This window comes from Sturnus vulgaris, chromosome 1, assembly GCF_052056855.1.
Source record: "Sturnus vulgaris isolate bStuVul1 chromosome 1, bStuVul1.hap1, whole genome shotgun sequence".
Lineage (NCBI taxonomy): Eukaryota > Metazoa > Chordata > Aves > Passeriformes > Sturnidae > Sturnus > Sturnus vulgaris.
In genome coordinates this window covers 117,892,056-117,913,697 of record NC_142243.1, presented here as the reverse complement: position 1 = coordinate 117,913,697, position 21,642 = coordinate 117,892,056, and the positions used below count along the sequence as shown (strand labels likewise).

The 21,642-nt window shown below is 42.1% G+C and overlaps 2 protein-coding genes across 2 annotated transcripts in view; both read right to left on the bottom strand.

Moving 5' to 3' along the window:
- The window catches only part of XKR4 (XK related 4), a 226,286-nt gene extending 223,363 nt beyond the window's left edge, over positions 1 to 2,923 (bottom strand). Inside the window, exon 1 of the mRNA XM_014881619.2 lies at positions 2,085 to 2,923. Coding sequence (XP_014737105.1) covers positions 2,085 to 2,923 — 839 coding nt within the window. The remainder of the gene's footprint in view (positions 1 to 2,084) is intronic.
- A 6,244-nt stretch (positions 2,924 to 9,167) lies between these two features.
- The window catches only part of RP1 (RP1 axonemal microtubule associated), a 171,517-nt gene continuing 159,042 nt past the window's right edge, over positions 9,168 to 21,642 (bottom strand). The window contains exons 54-58 of the mRNA XM_014881614.2: positions 20,447 to 20,525; positions 19,947 to 20,232; positions 18,309 to 18,387; positions 15,691 to 15,766; positions 9,168 to 13,034 (exon numbers count right to left, since the gene is read on the bottom strand). Of these exons, the coding sequence (XP_014737100.2) occupies positions 12,965 to 13,034; positions 15,691 to 15,766; positions 18,309 to 18,387; positions 19,947 to 20,232; positions 20,447 to 20,525 (590 nt within the window). The 3' untranslated portion in view covers positions 9,168 to 12,964. The remainder of the gene's footprint in view (positions 13,035 to 15,690; positions 15,767 to 18,308; positions 18,388 to 19,946; positions 20,233 to 20,446; positions 20,526 to 21,642) is intronic.

The following is a 21,642-nucleotide window of genomic DNA, read 5'->3' as shown; positions in this document are numbered from 1 at the left end:
ATGGAGACACTAATCAACTATGATGTGCTGATATGAAACACTCCATAATGCTGACCATATAATTTCTAAGTTTGTGGAAAACTGCAAATAAATGCCACAAAGTTACTGAAAGACAAGCAATTTGATGGCTCTATGTCACTTAAAAAAGAAAAAAATTGTAACAGGCTAAACCATAAATAATGTCTTAACAGGCCTCATCAGTTTAATATTCTGGTAGTCTTACACTGCTGTACATAAAACATGAAGAAAAGCTGCATATGATCAAAAGAGACTCATCTAGCTTTAAATACAGAGGACTAGGTGCTTTTGCAAAGAGGAAGTCTTATGTTAAAAGACACTCTGCTTCATCAAAAAGCAAGCAGCTGGAGAGCTCTAAATCCCAGACACCTCATCTGACAGAAGTTTTGTACAGTATTGGATCCCACCCAGCTCCACCCACAGCCCTCCCTGCTCTTTGTGTTCTCCAATACAGTTGTGACACCAGACCTTGTAAAACTCTCTTCTCTGTCACTCAGCATGATCCACACTGACTTCTATACGTATGAATATCAACATTAATTTCCAAGTACAATTTAAGCCACTGTACTTAATTTTCTATCTCTGCAGGGTGGGAACTAAACATTGCACAAAGCCCATCACATTCAGAAAGTCTTAAACTTAACTTGTGTTAAATAACTCTGAAGGTAGAACATGAAGGAGCATACAAGCATTCAAGATCTGAAACAAAACTTCACTTTTTGTTCAAAATTCTGCTTCCCTTTCAAATCATGGCATTGTTAGTATGAGCACACCTGTAACTTTTAGTTAGTTTCACAAGTTTAGAAAATCGAATTTGTTACAATGAACCAAATACTCTGGAAAACGAAAGGTACTTCGTTGTGGCATCCCAAGATCTTTGGTCTATCTATCTATCTAGCAGCACTCGGACTCCTTGATGCTTCAGAGCCACAAGCAGATTTGAGCTGTACTGGATATTGCACTAGCAGAGCAAAAGAGTCTTTGCCCAAAAAGATGAGACAGATATTAAAAGTACCAGCATTAGAAGTTTACAGTAACAACCAGTTAAACTCCCTAATGAAGTAGTTATGAAAAGTCCCGAGTGTTTCCAAACCAGAAGGATGACATCATTTCTTTCCATCCATCAGAGAAGAAACACAAAAGGTATTTTCTGCTGTTGCTTTAGTGCATTTGCCCTACTGCATGACCTTCTTCAACATAGCATCTATCTTCCAAAATTTTATGTGAAAGTTTTACCTCTTTATATGCTATGCCTTCTGAACTCTGCACTTTTCAGGCAGTGCTAAATGTATTTGCAGGGCATTCAGCCTCCATATGAATCTTTCCCAGAAATTTTCTGAAACTGAAGGAAAACTTTACTTTTGAAAACTATGATGTCATCTCTTTTTCCAGCAAGTGCCTTTCGCAACCTACTTCAGCACATCCTTCCCATAACGCACAGTACGTCGCTTGCAGATGGTTTCGAGAACTGCTATTCAAAACTTCGATTTAGAAGACAGTCTTTTAATACACCACACATATAGAAAATGGATATGCATAGCAAGGAGATGACTGTTTGCAGCATATGTACACATAAATCTCAAAACACGGCATCAGGGCGTTACTGGAAAGTAACTCTTCACTGCTAGTGAAGTTCCCTGCTGGCGGCAACGGTGCGCTGGCCACATGTGAGGAGACCAGGAGATGCGCATTACCGGGGTATGTCCCCTTTTCCCCACCGGTTCTCTTATTTTACCGAGCTTCTGGCGCAGGTTTCCCAGGAAGTTCTGGGCACCTGGCGCTGCGCGGGCTGGAGGCAGCCGGGCGCCTCCCGGGGGGCCACCCGCGCAGCACAGGACGCTCCGGGGTCCGGTGGGGCTCCCTTCGGCACCCCGCACCCGGTGAGCCCCGCGGGAGCGCGGTCACCCCGACGGCCCGGCGGGCCGGGGCACGCTGTCCCGAAGAGGGACCCCGAGGTGGGGCAGGCGGCCGCTCGCCGGGCGCAGTTCCGCCCACGGCCGGGCGCGCTCCCCCGTGGCCAGGGGCTCAAGCCCCGGCCCCCGCACCGCCCTCGCCCTGCTCCTCACCTCCAGACCTGCCCCAGCTGCAGGATGTGGACGAGCGACTGCAGGAGCCAGATGCAGAAGGCGCAGGACGCGGACCGGCCGCCGCCAGCGCGGGGACCGGCGGCGCCGCTGCCGGCGGCGTTGCTGCTGCTGTTGCTGCTGCTGTTGGTGGCGTTGCCCTTGCTGGCAGTGGACGCCTGTCTCTGCGGCGTGCTGGGGCGAGCGGCGTCGATGTCCGCGGCCGCGGAGCCGCTGCTCACCAGCAGCTTGCTCTCGGCGGCGGGGCAGTGCCCGGCGGCGGCGGCGGCGCTGTCCTCGGTGCTGAAGTCGTGCGCGAACCAGCGGAAGCTGAAGACCTGCACGGAGAGGGAGCCCAGCAGCACGAAGAATAGGGTGAGCCCGAACCACCAGCGCTGGCCCCGCAGGTAGTAGTCGACCGCCAGCCAGATGTCGGTGCCCACGTCCGCGAAGTACACGGCCAGGGCGGCCAGGATCCAGAGGCAGTCCCACAGCGAGTAGCGCCGCTGCTCCCTGCCCAGCCGCAGGCACAAGGAGGACGAGCCCCCGCCCGAGCCCCGGGAGCCCCCGCCACCGCCCCCTCCGCCGTCTCCTCCTCTGCCGCCGCTGCAGCAGCAGCAGCAGCACCGGGAGCCGCCGCCCGAACCGTCCCCGCCGCCGCCGCTGCAGCACCCGCCCCCGGGCGCCTCATCGTCGTCGCTGCCGCCGCCCGGCCCGGCGCCGGCGGGCAGCCCCGGGGCCAGCGCCTGCACGGAGCCCGAGTGCTCGGAGTTCTGCAGCGGCGTGAACGCCACCTCGCCGCCCTTCTTCATCTTCCGCCGCCCGTCCGACTTCGCGGCCATGATGCCTCCCTCAGCCCCGCTGGAGAGCGAGCGGGAGCAGCGAGCGCTCCTTTATCCCGCGCCTCCTCCTGCTCCTCCTCCTCCGCCTCCTGACTCCTGCCTCCCGCCCTCCGCCGCCGCGGACTCGCCGCTCCCCGCGTCCCCTGTCCCCGCTCCGCGCCGGGCTGCGCGCCCGCGGGCGGCTCCTCCGCGGCGGCCGCGTCCGCAGCGCCGCCTGTCTGCGGGGAGCCGCGCTCAGCCCGCCCGCCCCGCCGTCGCCTCCGCGGGGGCCGCCGGTGCCGGGGCCGCCGCCGCGCTCCGCTCGAGCAGGGAGCAGGCAGGGCTGCGCTGCCCGGAGCAGCGCATCCCGCACCCGCCTCCCCGCCCGCCTCCGCCCGCACCCGCCGCCGCCACCACCCAGCTGACTGACGCCGGGAAAGAGGATGACCTCATCCCTCTTCCCTCGCTGCCACCGCCCCCCGCCCGGCACCGGCACCGGCACTGGCGCAGGGGCGGGGAAGGGGGCGCTCGGCGGTCGGGAGGGGAGGGCGCGGCGCTGCCCCGAGGGTGCGGAGCACGGCCCTGCGGCGGCGGGGGGAGGCGGTGTCTCGGCTGCCCGGCCCGGGGAGGTGGGCACGGCGGCGGCGAGGGAGCGGGTCGACGGGGAGAGGTGGGGTGTGGCCGGCGCCCCCCGGAACTGGGGCCGCGGGAAAAGGGGGTCGCGGCTCTGCCGCCGGCTCCGCTGCCGATCTCCGGTGTCCTCCGAGCAGTTTGGGTTGCGTCTGCCCCGCCGGCGCGGGCGTGGAGTGGCGGAACGCGGGTGGATGCGGACGGGGCGGCCAGGAGGGCGGGGGTCCCCCCGGGCTTCTCCCTGCGAGCGGGCATTCCCGCGCTGGGGGGAGCCGCCGCTCCTGCCGCCCCGGCGGGGTGACTGGGGGCAGGTACGGGCAGCGATGCCCCGCCGTGACGCCCGAGGCGCGCAGCGGGACCAGCCCGCACCGCGGAGCCGCGCCGAGCGCCCGGCCCGGCCGGTCCCGCGCGGGGCGGCGGCCGCTGTCCCGGCTGTCCCGTAGGAAGCGCTGCCGACGCTCCCCTAACTTTGTGAAACGCTGTTGCGAGATGCAGTTCTCGGGTTGTGCCGTGACTCACGCTGCCTCAGAGGCGTTCGGGGGAAGGTGAGGAGACACCGTTTTATTCCGCCACCTGGAGAAATCGTATTTTAGGCGTAAAATTCACCAGGCGAACTCACGACGCCTTTCTCCGCTCCCCGCCCCTTTCCTCGCAGCCCCGGCTGCTCACGGAGCGCGGTCGCTCCTCAGAGCTCACCCGGGTGTTTCGGTAGCAGAGCTGGCTCCGCCGGCAGTTCCCAGCTCGGGGCGGCGGGAGCAGCCGTCCCGGGCGGAGCGGAGCCGCTCTCCGCCGCGGAGCACAGACTGCCCTGGGCAGCCCGCGGCAGCCGTCACCCTCGGAGCCCGGCGGGGGACACAAGTGAACGGTGGCTACCCGGTCACGGGAGGCCACCAGCATCTCCGAGAGTCACACGAGAATCGCAGGGCTCGGGCTGCGGGCGGGGTGGGGGCGCATTTACCGCCCACCCTTGGTCCTTCTGCCCTCTCTGTCCTCCTGCATCTTCAACCATACGGGATGGGCAACTAATTGACCTCTTCACCTTTTTAATTTTTTTTTTTAAGCCTCTGAAATATTTTATGAGTATGCCCTCTCCTTTCTTAAAATAGAGCAGTGAGTTCGTTCAACCACGTTGCTGGAATATCTTAATAGGAATGGCAGTGAGACTGATAGGGTAGTGTTACGTTAAGCTCTGTGACTAAATATAGTCCCTTTAACTTCATTAATTAAACAGAAGTCATATGGACAGCTGAGAAATCTGCCTTCTAACTCTTAAATGTACATGGTAAGTATAAAATTGCCTTTAGGAAATTAGCTTTTACTGATATATACCCCAGATTTCAAGAAAAGACTGCAGCATGCATTACAGTATTCAGTGCTGAGCACACAAAAATCGAACTTTGGAAGGTGAAAAGCACACATGAAACTAATTTGACTAGTTATTTTGCATGTTATCACACAAGAGTCTTTTAATTACATTGTCACATAATGGTTCTTAATACACATTTGCTATGCAGTCTCTGTTACAATGGTATAACTGCACTTTATTCCTTTTGGAACCCTGTATTTTATTCTCATTACAATCCACGTGATCTTTCTTGCCTGAGACTTGTAACACAAATTGCTTCTTTCTCAAGATATCTTTTAATAATTCAGTCAGCACCTATATATAATACAATATAATCACTTAAGGTCGCTTTCAACCCAAACCATTCTGTGATTCATTCTATGATTCCAGGATTACCTTGTGAGTAGAGAAGGTGCTTAATGATAAAGCTAATGATAAAGCTAGCTGCAAGTTTGTTGTTTATTACCAACAAATTTTCAGTGTTACTCTTTCAGAGAATGTTTGGGGTTTGAAGGGACTTTAAAGTCATTCAGTTCCAATCCCCTGCTGTGACCAGGGACACATTCCACTTGACTAGGTTGTTCAAAGCCCCATCTAAACTGTCCTTGAACACTACCAGGGATGGGGCCTCCCCAACTTTTCTGGGGAACAATCTATTCACCACTCTCACAGTAATCAGGTTTTTTCCCTAACATCTAATCTAAATCTGCCCTCTGTCAGTTTTAAGCCATTACTGCTTGTCCTATCATTACACACCCTTGCAAAAAGTCCCTCTCCAACTTTCTTGTAGACCCATTTAAGTAGTGGAAGGTGCTATAAGGTTTCCCCAGAGCCTTCTTATAGTTATGTCTTCAATAAATGGTTTAGTGTAAGCTTTAACTTACTTTAACTGAGTCTGTTTGACATATACAGGTCTAAAAGATGCCACAAACTTATAATGGAAGTTATAGTGTGATACATGAGTGGCAGTAAGGGAACAACTGTGCTCCTAGAGTTGAAATCCTAACCTAAATTGCTTGGGTGCAATTGGGGTAAGAGAGTAACTCAAAGGTGTCAGATTTAAGGAGGAGAGAATAAAATGGAGGCGATCAAGGTCCAACATACTAAAAGGGCAGAAGGTGACTGAGAAATTCGGGAGATATTTAAGAACATAGATGGCATCAGTCTCATTGTACATCATCTTCAGAAGTCATGGGATTCTGCTTAAGACTATTCCACTGCTTGCCATTGGAAAAGGTAACTGTTGGGGCCATGTGGACCTATATCCTCCCCTCCCTGCTCCATATGTGAGACAAATTTTCTGATATATTTGCCCTGAACCACTTCACTAAAAGATAGAATTTGATGGAACTAGGAGCTGACCCATCCAGGAAAATTTCAGTTCCCAGTGGGCTCAGACCTGTAAATCTCAAAGGTGTTCAGTTTGCAAGACAATTTGTTGGGAGTGGGGGAGACAGCTTTACACTTTCCTTCCTATATATTCTCCTCTCCTCTCCTCTCCTCTCCTCTCCTCTCCTCTCCTCTCCTCTCCTCTCCTCTCCTCTCCTCTCCTCTCCTCTCCTCTCCTCTCCTCTCCTCTCCTCTCCTCTCCTCTCCTCTCCTCTCCTCTCCTCTCCTCTCCTCTCCTCTCCTCTCCTCTCCTCTCCTCTCCTCTCCTCTCCTCTCCTCTCCTCTCCTCTCCTCTCCTCTCCTCTCCTCTCCTCTCCTCTCCTCTCCCTTTTTTCGCTTCTTTTTGTTGGTTAGGTTTCCTCTGTTTGGATTCAGCTACCGTTGCATTTGAGAGGGAAATAATATTCTTTCACACGGATTTTCATGTTAACAATAGCTGTCTGTTACAAGAAAGGCAGCGCAATAGATGAACATTTAAACTTAAATTAAAGGCTGTTTGATACTTGATAAGAGGAATGTCTTCTGGTTTGTTTTCTCACTTTAAAGATAACAAATGAAAAGGATCTCAAATAATAATAACAATAACAACAGAACCAAATTTCCTCTGTTAGACTGGCATAACTTCTGTGGAGCTGTATCAAGGCCAGAAGTGTTTGTATACACACAGTGTACAAACCAGCATGCATTCAGCAAGCCAATGTTGTTACTAAACCTCAGAAATTATTAATTACAAAATATATTGAAGGACAAAAATGAGATCGCAGACATAAATACATATTTCATAAACCAAGTACAGACAACCAAGTACATTCATTTCTCATGTAAAGCTAGTTTTTCTCTAAAGGAGATTTTATTCATGGCTTCCTTTTTCTCCTCCTTTCTTTAAAGAAAACATTTTTAAGGGTGTCACTGCTTTTGCTTGGTTCTGAGTTACAACTATTTCCCCTTTTTGCCCTTTAGAATCTTGGTATACTTTAAGAATAATCTTTTGTGTGGGGGTTTTTTTCACTGTAGACCATTATCAAACCTAAATATCCAGGAAACAAACTTTCAATCCTCTTATCTTTACTCTAAGGTATTTTTTAGTTCTTCACATCCTAACAATGATGTTTTTCCATCTCTTCTTTAGCTGTGCTGTACAGACTTCCTTTTCGAAATACACTTCAACTTTTACTTGTATACCTCCCATTTTGCCATTAGAATATCATTATACTCTACAGGTCTAATAATTTTTTGCATGCATCCTTCAAAATGATTCCAAAATCGATTTTCTTTTGTTTGGCAGTACTTTTGGCAATTGCAGTTAGTGCTTTAGTTTCTGCACTTCTAGTTCAGACCTACTGAAGCAGTAGAATAAGCTCATTGTACCTGGATTTGACACCCTCCGGAAGCATTCTGGCACAAAAGCCTGCCTTTTTTATCTAGTCAGTCCTTTAGGGAGTAGTTCTGCATCAAGGAGTTGTGCATAATCCTGCTGTCCTGGCAGGGCTTGCAATGCTGAACAGAGCTCCTGAGCAGCCCCTCTTAGAAACAAAGGAAGTCCTAAGTCATACGACTTCCCTGGTGATATTGTGATATTTCCTTCCTTCCTTCCTTCCTTCCTTCCTTCCTTCCTTCCTTCCTTCCTTCCTTCCTTCCTTCCTTCCTTCCTTCCTTCCTTCCTTCCTTCCTTCCTTCCTTCCTTCCTTCCTTCCTTCCTTCCTTCCTTCCTTCCTTCCTTCCTTCCTTCCTTCCTTCCTTCCTTCCTTCCTTCCTTCCTTCCTTCCTTCCTTCCTTCCTTCCTTCCTTCCTTCCTTCCTTCCTTCCTTCCTTCCTTCCTTCCTTCCTTCCTTCCTTCCTTCCTTCCTTCCTTCCTTCCTTCCTTCCCTCCCTCCCTCCCTCCCTCCCTCCCTCCCCCAAAGGCACCCAGTGTCTTTTCCCGCACTGTGCTTCCGTCTGTCTAGATGTCTTTGACACAAAACTGGTTTGATCTGAGGGAGACTCTGATGAACATTTATTTTTTCATTCACTCAATCAGACATAGTCTCACTCCTATGTCTTCCATACAACTGGTTTTAACTATTTTTCCATGTTAAAACAGTGCCCTCAGGCACAGATGCGCATGAAATCAATTTCTTTAGGAGCATCAAGTAAGAACAATTCTCCAAGATGTTTATAGGTTTTAGGTATTTTCAATAGATTCATGTTTAAACTATACACACAGGTGTCAGTGGAAGCTGTAATATAGGCTGTATGTTTAACATCTATGCGTTAAAATACTTAATTGTCTTTTTGCCCAACTAGCTTCATTCGAACAGGCATATGCCACTGTGTGCTGTGATACCTCAGACACTTCATTGAAAAGGGAGGATACATTTCCTTTCAGTTTGGACAATATTTCAGCAAATTAACAGAAGCACAAATCAGAAATATATTTTCAAATCGGTATGCTGTTTAGAAAACTAATATTAAAATACTATCTATTTTTAAAAGTATAAAAATTGGTTTCTTTCTTTAGCTTTAGATTATTTTATCTGTAGGTCTACATACTCTGTATGTAGTCAAACTGTATTAAAATTTCAAAAGAAGGATGAATCAAGTATCTCCACATGTTAGCCCCCTTTTGCAATTACAAATAATACTCTGGAAGGTTCTCTGGCTTCTGAAATTACTTTGCTTTATAACACCCTGATATTGATACGTGTATTTGGTACACCTTAGACTCTTTTCTGTAGCATGCTAAGGTTCATGTGAGAATGCCAACACACACACACACACCCACCACATGAGATCTCGAAGGAAGAGACCCAATGTCATGGGGTTCTTAGATGTACACCTAAATGAAGGAAGACTATAAATCAGAGCAGTGGGAATGTTTATTATATCCTTATTGTTTAGGAAAACACATTTTAGGCACAAATTTCATGATGTATTGTGGCTGTGGTTTGTTTTATTATATTTCCATAATGTCTAAACATTAGAAACTTATAAATAAATTCAACTGTACACTCCAGATAGATAGACAGATAAATAGATTCCAGGTTTAAGCAGACAGACAGTAGCCATGCTTTGAAGATAGCATATGGATTTTTAAATTACCTTTGAAAGAAGAAATTATTTCTTGGGATTTTTTTAAAGGTTTAACTCAGGATTTCTTAAATTTGCACTTATTATTTAGAAATGGATGTCAGTCACCTTTCAAGTTCCTTAGACATAAATATAAAAGGAATGATAGCAGAAGACAGAGATATAGGAAGACAGTAAGGAAGCGAGCTTGCTTCACTTTATTCAACCTTGTACAATGCTGACAACTCTTTTGCTGCTATTGTGCATGCAAAAACCAACCAACTACCATGCACATCACATTTTATGATAAATGGGAAAAGCATTTATAGAATGCCTAAGGAAATTTTACATGCCTTCTGACACCGTAAGATGTAATTAAGGATTTTCAAAAATTTAAAAAGAAAATTAAAAGTCCCACTTCCTTTCCCCTTCTTGATTCATTGTTTAAAATTAATTTAAGTCAAGCTAAAGAAGGGGGTTTAGCCACAGCACAGGAAGGTATGATAGTACTTTGCACTGCTAAGTACAGAGGATTTTACGAACTTTTCCAGTCTACTGGCTTTCTTCATGGAGAAGTGCAAAGGACCATTTCAGACTGGTATGTGAGCAGAGGTTGTTTATATTTGCTAAGACATTTATAAATACTAACAATGAAGGACTAGATGGTATTCATCCAAAATGTCTAAAGGAACTCAAAGGAACACTTGATACGTCCTTTTTTCTTACTCTCATGCCATTTCCACAGCTGACAGACTACAGGATGGATAGATGCAATACAAGTGCTCATATGTACTTCAAAGGAAGGAATCCTTTCTTGTGTATGATGAGTTTCAGAAAAACAGTACTTGGAGTTGCTGGGAGAATATTAAATGGTCCAATGAGACCAGAATGGTCCAATGAGTAAGAGCATGATTATATTTTTTTCAAAATATAGCAGCAAAAGAAACTGAGACACTTAAGGGCTTAAAAGGGCAGAAATGTATCATCTAGATCAACCTAATAATAGACATATAACAGCACACCAGGAGAGGCAAATGAAGAAAAAAGATAGGATTAACTGGACTGTCATGGGCATTTTCAGACTCAGTTTTGTTTAAGAGACCATGATATGGTGTACAGGGTAAATATTTTAGTACCCAACTTCAGGCTTTGTCTGCAGTGCATAACCAAATGTTTAATAACAATAGCAGCAAAATCTTCTAGCCTGCATTCTTTCACAGATCTTCAGTCAGGCTGCAGCAGAGAGCGAGGCAGTAGAAGTCAAATCCTTCACTACAGCCTTGCCTCCTCCAGCTGATTGAGTTACCTCACTGCTCCCTCCAAGACTTCTTTGTGTGTCAAATTCCTGGATTGCTTGTTGACCCAGGCAGTCTCTTTTCCATGCTACATTTCTGTTCCCCATGGAAGCATCAATAGTGTCAATATCTGCCCAGGCTCTTCATAAGGCAGGGCATGGTGTTGGGAGGATAAAAGCCAGGCAGCATCCTTGCTGTGCAGGAGCAGCAGAGTGCACAGGAAGAGGCACCTTTGTAATGTCCCTGTCTTTGCCCAGCATTTTTTCCAAAAAGTCATCCCACTGGCAAGGGACAGAGATTAAGTGACTTCTGTGCCAAACACAGCAACATCAGTGTATACCATGTGGAAGAAGCACTTTTGGGATTTGGCACTAGCCACAAGCCAAATATGCAAACTGGCATGTCTTCCAAGCAAGACCTGAGCAGGGGGTTATATGGTATTTCATATTTTCTTATCACAATGTAATCCCCTGGTATTGTGTGCTGCAAGTACCCATGATGTTCTTGAAATGAAGGCCTCTGCAAAGCTGGTCCTGTTATTGAAAGGGTTAGAGAGCTGTAGACACCATTCTGGATCCAGGGAAACAAATCCAAAACCTGATTTGGACACTGGCTAGGTAGAGAAAATAAATTTCAAGTATGGAAGGCAGCTGCAGAAGAAGGACATCCACTGTTAGTAAAGAAAAACAGATTAGGAAGGCATTATTTACACTTGATAAATCAGAAATGGCATCAAAGCTAGCTAGTATTACAAACTATTAATGAAACACATAATAATGAAACAAATCACATAATAGATCACAAAGAAGTGATTCAGTGTAATGAATATTGATACCAAGTAAGTGAACTGTGGGCTCTGGGGATAGAATTTCAAATCCATTCCAGTGAGTGTGGTAGCAGTGTGAGCAGAAAAAAAAAATAATTTGAGTGTTTCATTGCTCACACTGACCACATCCACACCTTACAATAGTTGTCCTTTTGATGACATAGATGGATAAAAATTATATTAGAAAGTTGTATTACCTACCAAGGCCAAATATAGGCATTTATTATTTTTTCTTGTGTCTAAGTAACTGAGATCTCATAACCCATGCAAATGCCAGCCAACCGTCCTAATTTCGCAGAATAGTGTGAGTAAATAAACATTAAACATATTAAAAAGACAGCCAGACAATTTTTTATTAACACAGATTACAAACTCATTTATTTCTTATAATTATAGAAAGCCCATTGCTGATACACAATATGTTAGTATCTTGAGGGTGAAACAATTCTAAATTTCATGTCCTCAGAAATATTTTACATTTTGGCACTACAAAAGGTGAAGTCTGGTATTAAGAGAGGGATGCCTTATATAGCTTATATAAAATATTTGTATTTTGATCACACATACGAAACTTCAGGTGGTGTGCACGTTCCTGATTTCATTTCAGACTTGTCTGTATCCTAAATCCTTCCTGAGTCAATTCTGGCACTATGAAAGCCTACCAAATCAAACATAAATTTATGCATTTAAAGCTAAATACATTTTCTTTTAGTGTGCATTTGCAAAAATAATCGGGTCCTTTTTTTGTTGTTGTTGGGGTTTTTTTGTTTGTTTGTTTTTTTGTTTGAAATAAAGGCATTTACACATGTAGCAGTAGAGAGCTGGTTTGATAGCTAAGGAGAGGCACTGCAAAAATCATCAAGCTGAGCAGGGAGCTGCCTAAGCCTGCCTAAGCTATTGCAGTGTTACTGATAACAGCCTCTCTTAAGAGACCCTTTGGATCTAAAGGTTCTCAGCTGAGGTTCTGGCTCAGCTACAAGATTTTACAATCAAATGTCAGTGAGAGGCTTACCGACACAGGGTGAAGTTCTGAATAACAAGATCTTTATTACTCTCTGTTATGGTCTTAAGAGAAGCAATATATAGTAAGGCTGAAGGGTGGTACAGTTTGTTTGGAAAATGATTTTGAGAAAATCTAAATTTTAATAAATGCTGAAAATGAAATAAAATCATCAAATTAACACATACTGACAGATTTGAAATGAGCTAAATTTAGCTTACCCACAAATCATTACTGAAACAAGAATATTTGAGTATGTTACTACATATGTCTACCATTATGATTGCTCAGTTCAAGTCCACAGAGCCGTGTTACAGATTCAAGTTTCTGATATCTAAATTTCTGTCATGCAAAGTTTTGATCTATAATAGGATCAGAATTCTGTGTTCACATTAGACATATTTAATTTACTGTGATGTTTTTAATACATTGTTTTGACTTTTCTTCACAATAATTACAATGCCTTCAGAATTATAAAAGACAAGTAAATCAAATCAGGATGAATTTGGGGAAGCATCACACTCGGAAAGAATCAGAAATCAAGCATCTGTGGATAAAGTTGCACTACGGTGAGGCCATCACTTTCATCTTCAGAAAGCCACCTTAAGGGAAAAACATAAAGACCTGTCATAAACACAGCATATATAAAACTTAAGAAACAGACAATTTGTGAGAGTCTGGTTCAGCACCTTTGGTTTTCCAGGAGAGTTTTTACATTGGTTTATAGAGAAGAAGAAACCAACCTGAAGAAAATAGTGACTTTTAAAATTTTCTTTTAGTAGTCACATATGTGTGATTTTAAAGTGTAACTAATTTTATTAATATATTTATGAAATATACTTTATTTTATTTGTTGGTCATATAGGTAACTAGTAAATTGCTCTAAAGAATGACATAAAATCAGGATAATTTAGAGTAGGGAAACATGTTCTGTGATGTCAAGTTATTGTCCTTGTAATTAATTCCAGGAACTTTCCCATATCTCTTTGCTGGTTCACAAAATTCTAAGTTGCATGAAGGGCCCAATCCTAGCTCTGTAAGAGCCTATGGAGCTTTTACTGTTGATTATATGAGAAACAGGCCTGAGTCCAAAGTTTGGGTGGACTAATTTTAACTGGAACCATGGATACAGTGGTATTAATTTCCAAAGAGAGATAAAAATCTTCTATACTTTGGAAGGTTTATGACAGCCTACCTGATGTGACATCTACGAAGGGGGTGGTGTGGGAGGGATTCCCAGGCTGTAAGTACAGCATCAAAGTAGCTCACATCTGGAGCTGCACTATTCAGCAGCTGGGAGATATGGCTGAAGATAAACAGGTCCAGGCTGAAACTCAACTGATTTTGGCAGCTAAAACTGCATGTGGAAGTCACAGAGCCTAGGATAGGTGTGATGTGCAAGCTAGAGAACAGGCCTTAAATGGGTTAGCAAAGGATTCAGGTTTCTCAGTGATTAATATATTTTAGAGGTGTTATTTGCATTGGAGGAGTCTTTTTAATGTGAGAGAATGAGCCCATTCCCCATTCACTCAATAGGCCATGAGATGAGGAGCTCCATGAGGAACTCCATGTCTCAGCTGGAAGAGGGCCATGAACTTGGAGTTTCCTCTATCTGAGGAGCCTCTGAGTGGCTGAGTACTCTGGAGTTAACCTCCTAATCTCTCCTACTAGATGACTTCTAGTCTGAGTAGGTTGATACAGTTCAAGGTGGGCACACAGCTCTGCACCCACCAAGTCCCCAGTTACATGTCCTTGTCAGCAGCATGTAGAATCAATCTGTGCCAGTCACTCCCCCACATCAATGATGTGATTCATGTTCTTGTGCCAGTCTCTTATATACCTTTGCATTATTACTATAAGATTTTAAATAAAATTGAAAAGAACACAAATCTCTGGGGAAAAAAATGTTTGCTGCAGTCTATCTTCTTCAAGAATCTTCCTCTGACTGGTATGGTCCAAGAACTCTTACAAGCAAAAGAGGTGAAGTGGCATCAACTGAAAATCCTGTCATGGATTGTTTTGCACATCTGACTGATATTGTAGTTTAAGAAATTTTCTTTATGCCTACTAACTTCGATTTAGGTACCTAGAAGATTAGAAGATTAGAGAGCATCTGAGCATGCCTTTGGAGGAAGTTGAAGCAAGGGAAGTTTAATGTTGTTGAGGTCAGTAACACCCTCACATTCTTGTGATTTAGACTATAGAGACCAACTGAGTATCCAAGAACTTAAAAAGTTCCTTATTTTTTGGTACAGGGGCTGGGATTTGGTCTCCATTAATTTTCAAGTTTACTAAAATATTTAGGGAAAGGATAAAATTAAATATTCTTGGCTACCATTTATGTTTTCAGATTACCAGGTAACATTCCTCTTTCTAGATACAGGGAACTTGCAAATTTTCACACTTCTGTGATCTCCAGATGCATTAAAAAGCTAATTTCCACTTGGGAGGACATGAATATGTTTGCATCAGTTATTTATTCTGAAATTCTTCAAGCTGTGAACTATATATTGTAGTGAACAGTCACTCCAAATATACCCTTCAATTTAATTTCCAATTTTTGAAACTTTATTGTTTCAGATTGATGTGCACCTTCTTTTTGTACATCAGAGGCCCTTTACCCAAGCAACCCAGTACCTAAATACATTCCTAAATTTAGATCACTATACTTCTGCATTATATCATATAAAGCTTTTTTAAATCTATTTCCTATTTGCTGAATGTATCTTGGGCCCATACTAAGCAAACATTGAAACAGAAGGATTCCAAAGTTTTAATGTTGCCTTTGCCCAATAAAATACACTACTTCTTCCTTGAGTTTTGAATCTGTGCTGCCATATTCCACTGTCCTCCTTTCTGATTCCCTTCCATGCCTGTTTGCTTATCCCTGATAAGTTTGCCAGAACTATTTATGGGCTAATGCTTGTATAGTGATTAACAGACACCTTCTACGTCTTGAAAATATATATATGAATACTTTTTTTGGCAAAGGCATTAAATTATGTCTCTCCCTCCAACAATCATCCAGATGTAATTGCTTGGAAAAATCTGGTGTCTTCTTCTAACAATTCTTCTGACAAATTAGTTTCAAGTTGGCCAAAGGTTTCAAAAGTCATTGCAGATGGACTGATAGGAAAACAACATTGTTAAAACAAATAAAAAAATCATTCCTGTCTTAGAAAACCAGGCAGAAGCAACTGAGAGACATGTGAAAAAGAAAACAACATGTACAGAGTGATAATAGACTGATCTACTGACCTGTTACAGTTGAAGCAATGGATTGAATTCCTAGCTGCATCTGTGATTTCCACTTTTTCTAGAAACCAGCCACTTGCTGTAGAAAGAAAAAAAAAAAACAACCCAGCAAATTTAATATAACCAAAACACAAACACAGCATAAGAAAGCTTTCTAATTTCATTTCCCAAACCCCATGTGGTTCAGTGCTTCCAAGTATATTCAACATCAATAATAAAACTGAAGCACAGACGATTCAAATTACTACCAAGTTCTCTCAGTTTTACAGGGAAGGTCTTTGATATTTTTGACAGAAAATGTAATGGAAGATTTTTTGTTACAACTTAACTTATTTTTCCAGATTGCATAGAACAGGCAGTAAGACAAATGAAACAGAGTGCATGGTAATATTCAATACATTATTGAAAACCCATTTTGCCCTTTGAAGAACTTGGAAATGCACTCAAAATGCACTCCTAGTGGTCATTCTACTACTCTTTTCTAATTAATATATTGATATGGATGTGAACCAAGTGGTGAAACTGAATGCTTCTCATATCCCTATTTTTTCAGCAGTCATGATTCTGAACAGCATTTTCATTTAGGCCAGCACTCATATTTGTTTCAACTTTAAGAAGATATTAAATATTCTACTTTAATCTCCTATTTTGCTGTGTGAAGAAATACCTTCATCCTTGTGATATAAAATTTTATTTCATAGAATATTAAAATATTAATATTTTAAAACCAAAACTTTATTTTATATATACAATGTCTGTGCTGATATCTTTAGTCGTGTTTGCCAATGCAAATATTTAATGGTAACATTTTAAAGCTAATTAGGATCATACTGCTAGCAGTTGACAACCTTTTGGTACTCTTTACGTGTCCTAGAGATAAAGAATTATATCCTATCTAATTATTTTGGTTTTCAAATATTTGGATGAAGTACTAAGTAGGCTAAAGCTAATAAAAATATTTTTATTTGTAAATACTAAATTTTAATTGTACAGGCTAAAAATGCAATATAAAAATATTTGCAATTTGTGTAGATTTGGATAAAATGTAAAGGTACAGCACTGTTTCTTTTTTCGAACGACATTAAAAAAAAATAGCTGGGTTAAGTAGACCATAAAGGTGTCTAGGTATTCCACATTCAATTCACAAGATTCATTTATTGATATTGTGAAGTACTTTTGAAACTCTTTTAATGAAATCTTGTGAATGGTTTAATATATCATAGACTCTACTTGGAATAGATGACCTTTCATGAAATCTCTAAATCAGAGTCAAGATTATCAGCAATAAAATTTTAGTCTCTCAAATTTACACGACACTTTACAAAAGAATAGAAAGGCAAGTTTGCTCTCTTGAAAAGATTAAAATCTAATGCTTCATCCTTTATTGACAAAACTCCAACAGACCTCACTGAAATCTCCAGGTATGGAGAAATCTAGAGGTAGGTAGGATATATTAGCAAACAGATGAGACATCTCAAAGAAATGTAACATTTGAGGAAGCTTGTGGGGATAACAGCTGCTGTGACAAAAGACACTTGGAGGTAATTTCAGAGAAATATTTAGAGGAAGGTTGTCATGTCTAAGATGAATTGACACACACCAGCTGTGCTAGGAAGGCACTATTAGCAGCTGTGGGATGTTGATCAGGACACAGGGAAAAATAATAATTTTATTGATAGATCAGGACCCAGGAAATAAAAGTTCAATCTATTATTTCCCCTGCAGACTTCTGTGAGGCTCTCAGGACTAAAAGTCTGCCATTGTGGAGTTCCCTTCCCATATCAGATCTAAGCTGAACTGTATGTATGTATAGCACTTATCACAAATAAGATGAAAGCCGGCAGGACAATCTTGTTTATTATAGATATTGCAACAGGTTAGGTGTTTTTTCTGTTTTCAACACCATAAAATACACCGCATGACTGGGTAGTTAAGAAAATAAAAAAGCTGTTTAGCTTTTTCCAAATAGGAATTGTTATTTGCAGAATATTTCTTGGCTCATCCTGGAAATGATAAACCCTTTGGCACTTTATTATGCCTCATGAACTTAGATTAATCAGATTTATTAAACCTAAACCTATTTCTTTGAGATGGGTTAAGCAAACTTCACCTGACTAGAGTATCTTAATACAATCAGACCTTTTTTGATTCAAGTTATACATTCCCTGCAAATTCAGTTTATGTATTTGTATATCTCTATATGTCTGTATATATCTTGATATCTGCATATCCCTAGAGGGTTTTAGCACTATTAAATGTAAGCCCAAAAGATTATAAGCCCTGGCCTCCCATTTTATTTTTATATAAAATTTAGGGGTTTGAGGTTACTGTAAGCAGAAACATTTTCCGTCATCATGTGTGGTTATATTCTGTAGCCACATCCTAACTTAACATCAAGGCAGGACCTGCTGCACGCTGATCACTGTTAGAAAAAAATTACGGTATGGTCAAGAGAAAAGTGATAGAGGAGGGGAAAACAAGGGCAGTAAAGCTGACCTAATTTGTACACAGATTTGTGTTAGCTAGCTGTAGCAGTAGTGTCACTACAAACACCTTTCCAAATGTCAGGCAGATCCTTAAGCAGAAGATGTTTGCAAGGATATTGAACACAGAACACTTACCAAATCCTTTCCCATCATGGCCAATTTCAATTGAACTTAGGCTGCCTAATTTTTTTGTCTTAATCTTGAATGTATCAACCTGAAATATTAAAATACAGTTATTAAAATTACTATACCAATGTTTGGAAACTTACATGTTTGTCTACGACAGTTCTGAGACCAATTCAAGTGTGATAGTAGAAATTCAGAATAAGTGAGCCACTAATGTGGTTTATTTTCTTTACTGATATGTGGCATAGATCGTCGCCTATTAGGTCTCAGTTTCAACACAGAAGACTCACTTTTCAACTTATAGTATGATAATCCCTACCTCTTTCTTGACTTTCATCTACTGTGAAAACATTTCTGGTCTCATGAATCCTCAACTGGTATAGTCTTCTAATATGTTTTAGTATATGATACGTAAATAAAAATTCAGGAACATAAAAGTTAAAGGCTTTAACTACAATAACCATTATTCCTCTCAAATATTATATACTTTAATTTAAATTATTACATTGTTTCATATTGCAGATTTTTAAAAATAAATTCTTTTTTCCTAAGACCTTTGACATCGCTGGCTACCCATCGACTTATCTGGATTGCTAATGGGATTTCTACATATCTACTTTTCTTTTTTGAAGGGTAATGACACCTCCTGTGTAGTACCACACAAAAGGAAGTACTGCTCAAGACACTTTTTTACTTGCTCCTTGTGCCGCTAGGTACAAGATTTATTATCCTCAGTATGGAAGACAATTCATGGGTAAATATCTTTATCTCACAGATAACCTGGCTGAAGAAACTCAGACTAATGCCAGCTAAAAAGATAATTAATATTGCTGGAAAAAATGAGATAGATCTCTTAAGGGATATATTTTCACTGGAGTTCTAATTATTTAGTTATTACCTTTCAATAACTCCACAAGAGAAATTTACAGAGAATATATACGTATTTCTTTTTTACTTAAGGGTAACCATCATTGTACTCCATTGCACAGGTGGTGACCAAACGGAGCAATTTCTTTCCCAGAATAATATGTTTATTAAATTAGGAGAACATCCAGCCAAGGCACTAGGACATCATGCAGGGAATGTGCATTCTTATGCAAATACCTGTGTCTGAACTGAGGGTCTCTGAATAACAGCCTAAAGCACGATGGATATCAGAATCAGGCTGATGTGTAGGGTTCCATTTCATCTGGTTTTAGGCTTATACATTCAGGGATGCTCACAGCACCAGTTTCCATGGCAAAGTAAAATGATGGGATGTAAGAGACTGATGTGTTCTCGAGCACAATATTCAAGGTGTGTGCAACGGCTCAGGGTAGTGCACACACACTCACATGCACAGGCAACACACGCTGTGCATTTCAGAGTGAGGAAATACATAACTGGGCACATAAGTGGATGCAGTATTAAGATGTATTTGGGACTAAGAGGCAGGAGAGCAGTAGAAGCAGCTAGAGGCAATAGAAGTAAAATGTTCCTTAGTGAATCTGGTGAAAAGAAGAAACACAGGGCGAACTGAGACTATACCTCATATAGTGATATGGAAAACAGAATAAATGCCTCAAGTTTGCTAAAGAACTTGCATAGATTTAATGTTTGCTTTTCCAGTACAGAAACAGACACAGCCTATAAAATCTGAGTACTCACCTTTCCTCTTTCAAAGGGGTTTTGATGTTCCAGTGACTGAGAGAGTTGAAATACCTCAGATTTGTCCTCATTCCCAAATAAAATAATATGCACATTGGCATCAGTCCCTGCTCCCCTTTTGTCACCTGTGTACACTTTAATAGTATACTCTGTCAAACTTTTTACTTGACTTCCTTCTTTTTTCAAGTTGTTATCTATGTCATTCTTTTGTTTCGCTCCTCTAATAACAAAAGATGCTGGGATTTCTCTCTGCATTTTGGGCTTATTTGCATTCACAGAAAATTCTCTGAAAACAGAAACAAATATTTTTTTGGTAAGTAAATAATATGTTAAATGAAAAAAAATCCTATGAATTTATGTGGAACAGCTAAAGATGGGCATATTTTTAAATTATCTATTGACAGAATCACTCTGTGGTAGTTACTTTAATTCAGAGTCTGCTCAGTGCTTTCACCTATTATGGTATAAAAAATATTACTTGCTTTACACAATATACTTACTCATTCACTTCAAATACATAGATAGGATGTTCCTTCACAGCTTCTTGCACATGCAATTTTTTAATGCCCAGTTTGCAATCTGCAAAGAAGGAAAGAGAATATAATGAAAATGTTCCATAGCATGACAAGAAATTAGGTAGTGTTGTTGGTATAACGGTGGTATAATTGTGCCATTCTTACTAGATGAAAACTTCATTTTTTCATTAATTTATGAATGCAAACAGCTGAGTTGAAAGTACTGGAACGACTACAAGATTTTTTATTTTGTTCCTATTTGTAAAGCTCAACTTAGAAATCCAGGAGTAAGCATTTCCTTTGTCTTAGTGAAGTAAAGGAGTGTTGTCCTCACTGTCCTTGGACAGGCATGCAGTAAAGATTCAGCATGACTCGAGCAGGCACGTTTGAGAAGGAAGAGCAGAAATACACGTCTGTTGCTTTCTCCTCAGTGACTGTTTGACAAGAGGATTGGAGCTCTATTCCACATGCAGCACAGAGAGGATCTCATTAGGTGGCAGGTAGGAAGGGAGTTCAGCAGCTCACTGTATCCTTCTACTGTTTGGGAAAGATTGCTCTCTGACTTACACTCTTTTTTGAATTTTCTGCTGGGGGCTTCAGTTGCATGGCCTGAGTGTCGTGCCACTAGTTAGCCATTAAGACTATTAATTTTCCCTTCTCTTCTGTTATTTGTAGCTTCAGCCCTGTTCAACAAACTGCATTCCAATCTCTTCTACTACTACCCAAGTCCCTTTAATTATGTCACTAGGATATAATCATGCTTCTGTGGAGGAATCTAGGACATTGTGTTACACTCATGACCTGCCAAGATAAGTGCATAGAGAGAGCCAGAAGATTCAGGGAGGGACAATGAACCATCAGATCTTAAAAACTTGCTCTGATAAGGAATGAAAGCATAAATAACTAGAGGACATAACCTGGACTGATCAGTCCTGCAGGGTACATCTGACTTTAAAGAGATTTTATGGGGTTTGGGGTTTTTGGTTCAAAGTCTTGGTCCATATTAGTCTCAGTTCAAACAAGTCTAGTTATAGTATGGTCACCCTTACTCATTTGAAGTGTTTCATCATCTAAGTAACTCCTTTGGAAAAAATATCTGTTATCCATCATCCCAATATTCTCTTCATAGCACACACAGAACCAATGAGCCCAATGTCCCTCCTTTGTGAATTGTGTTTTCA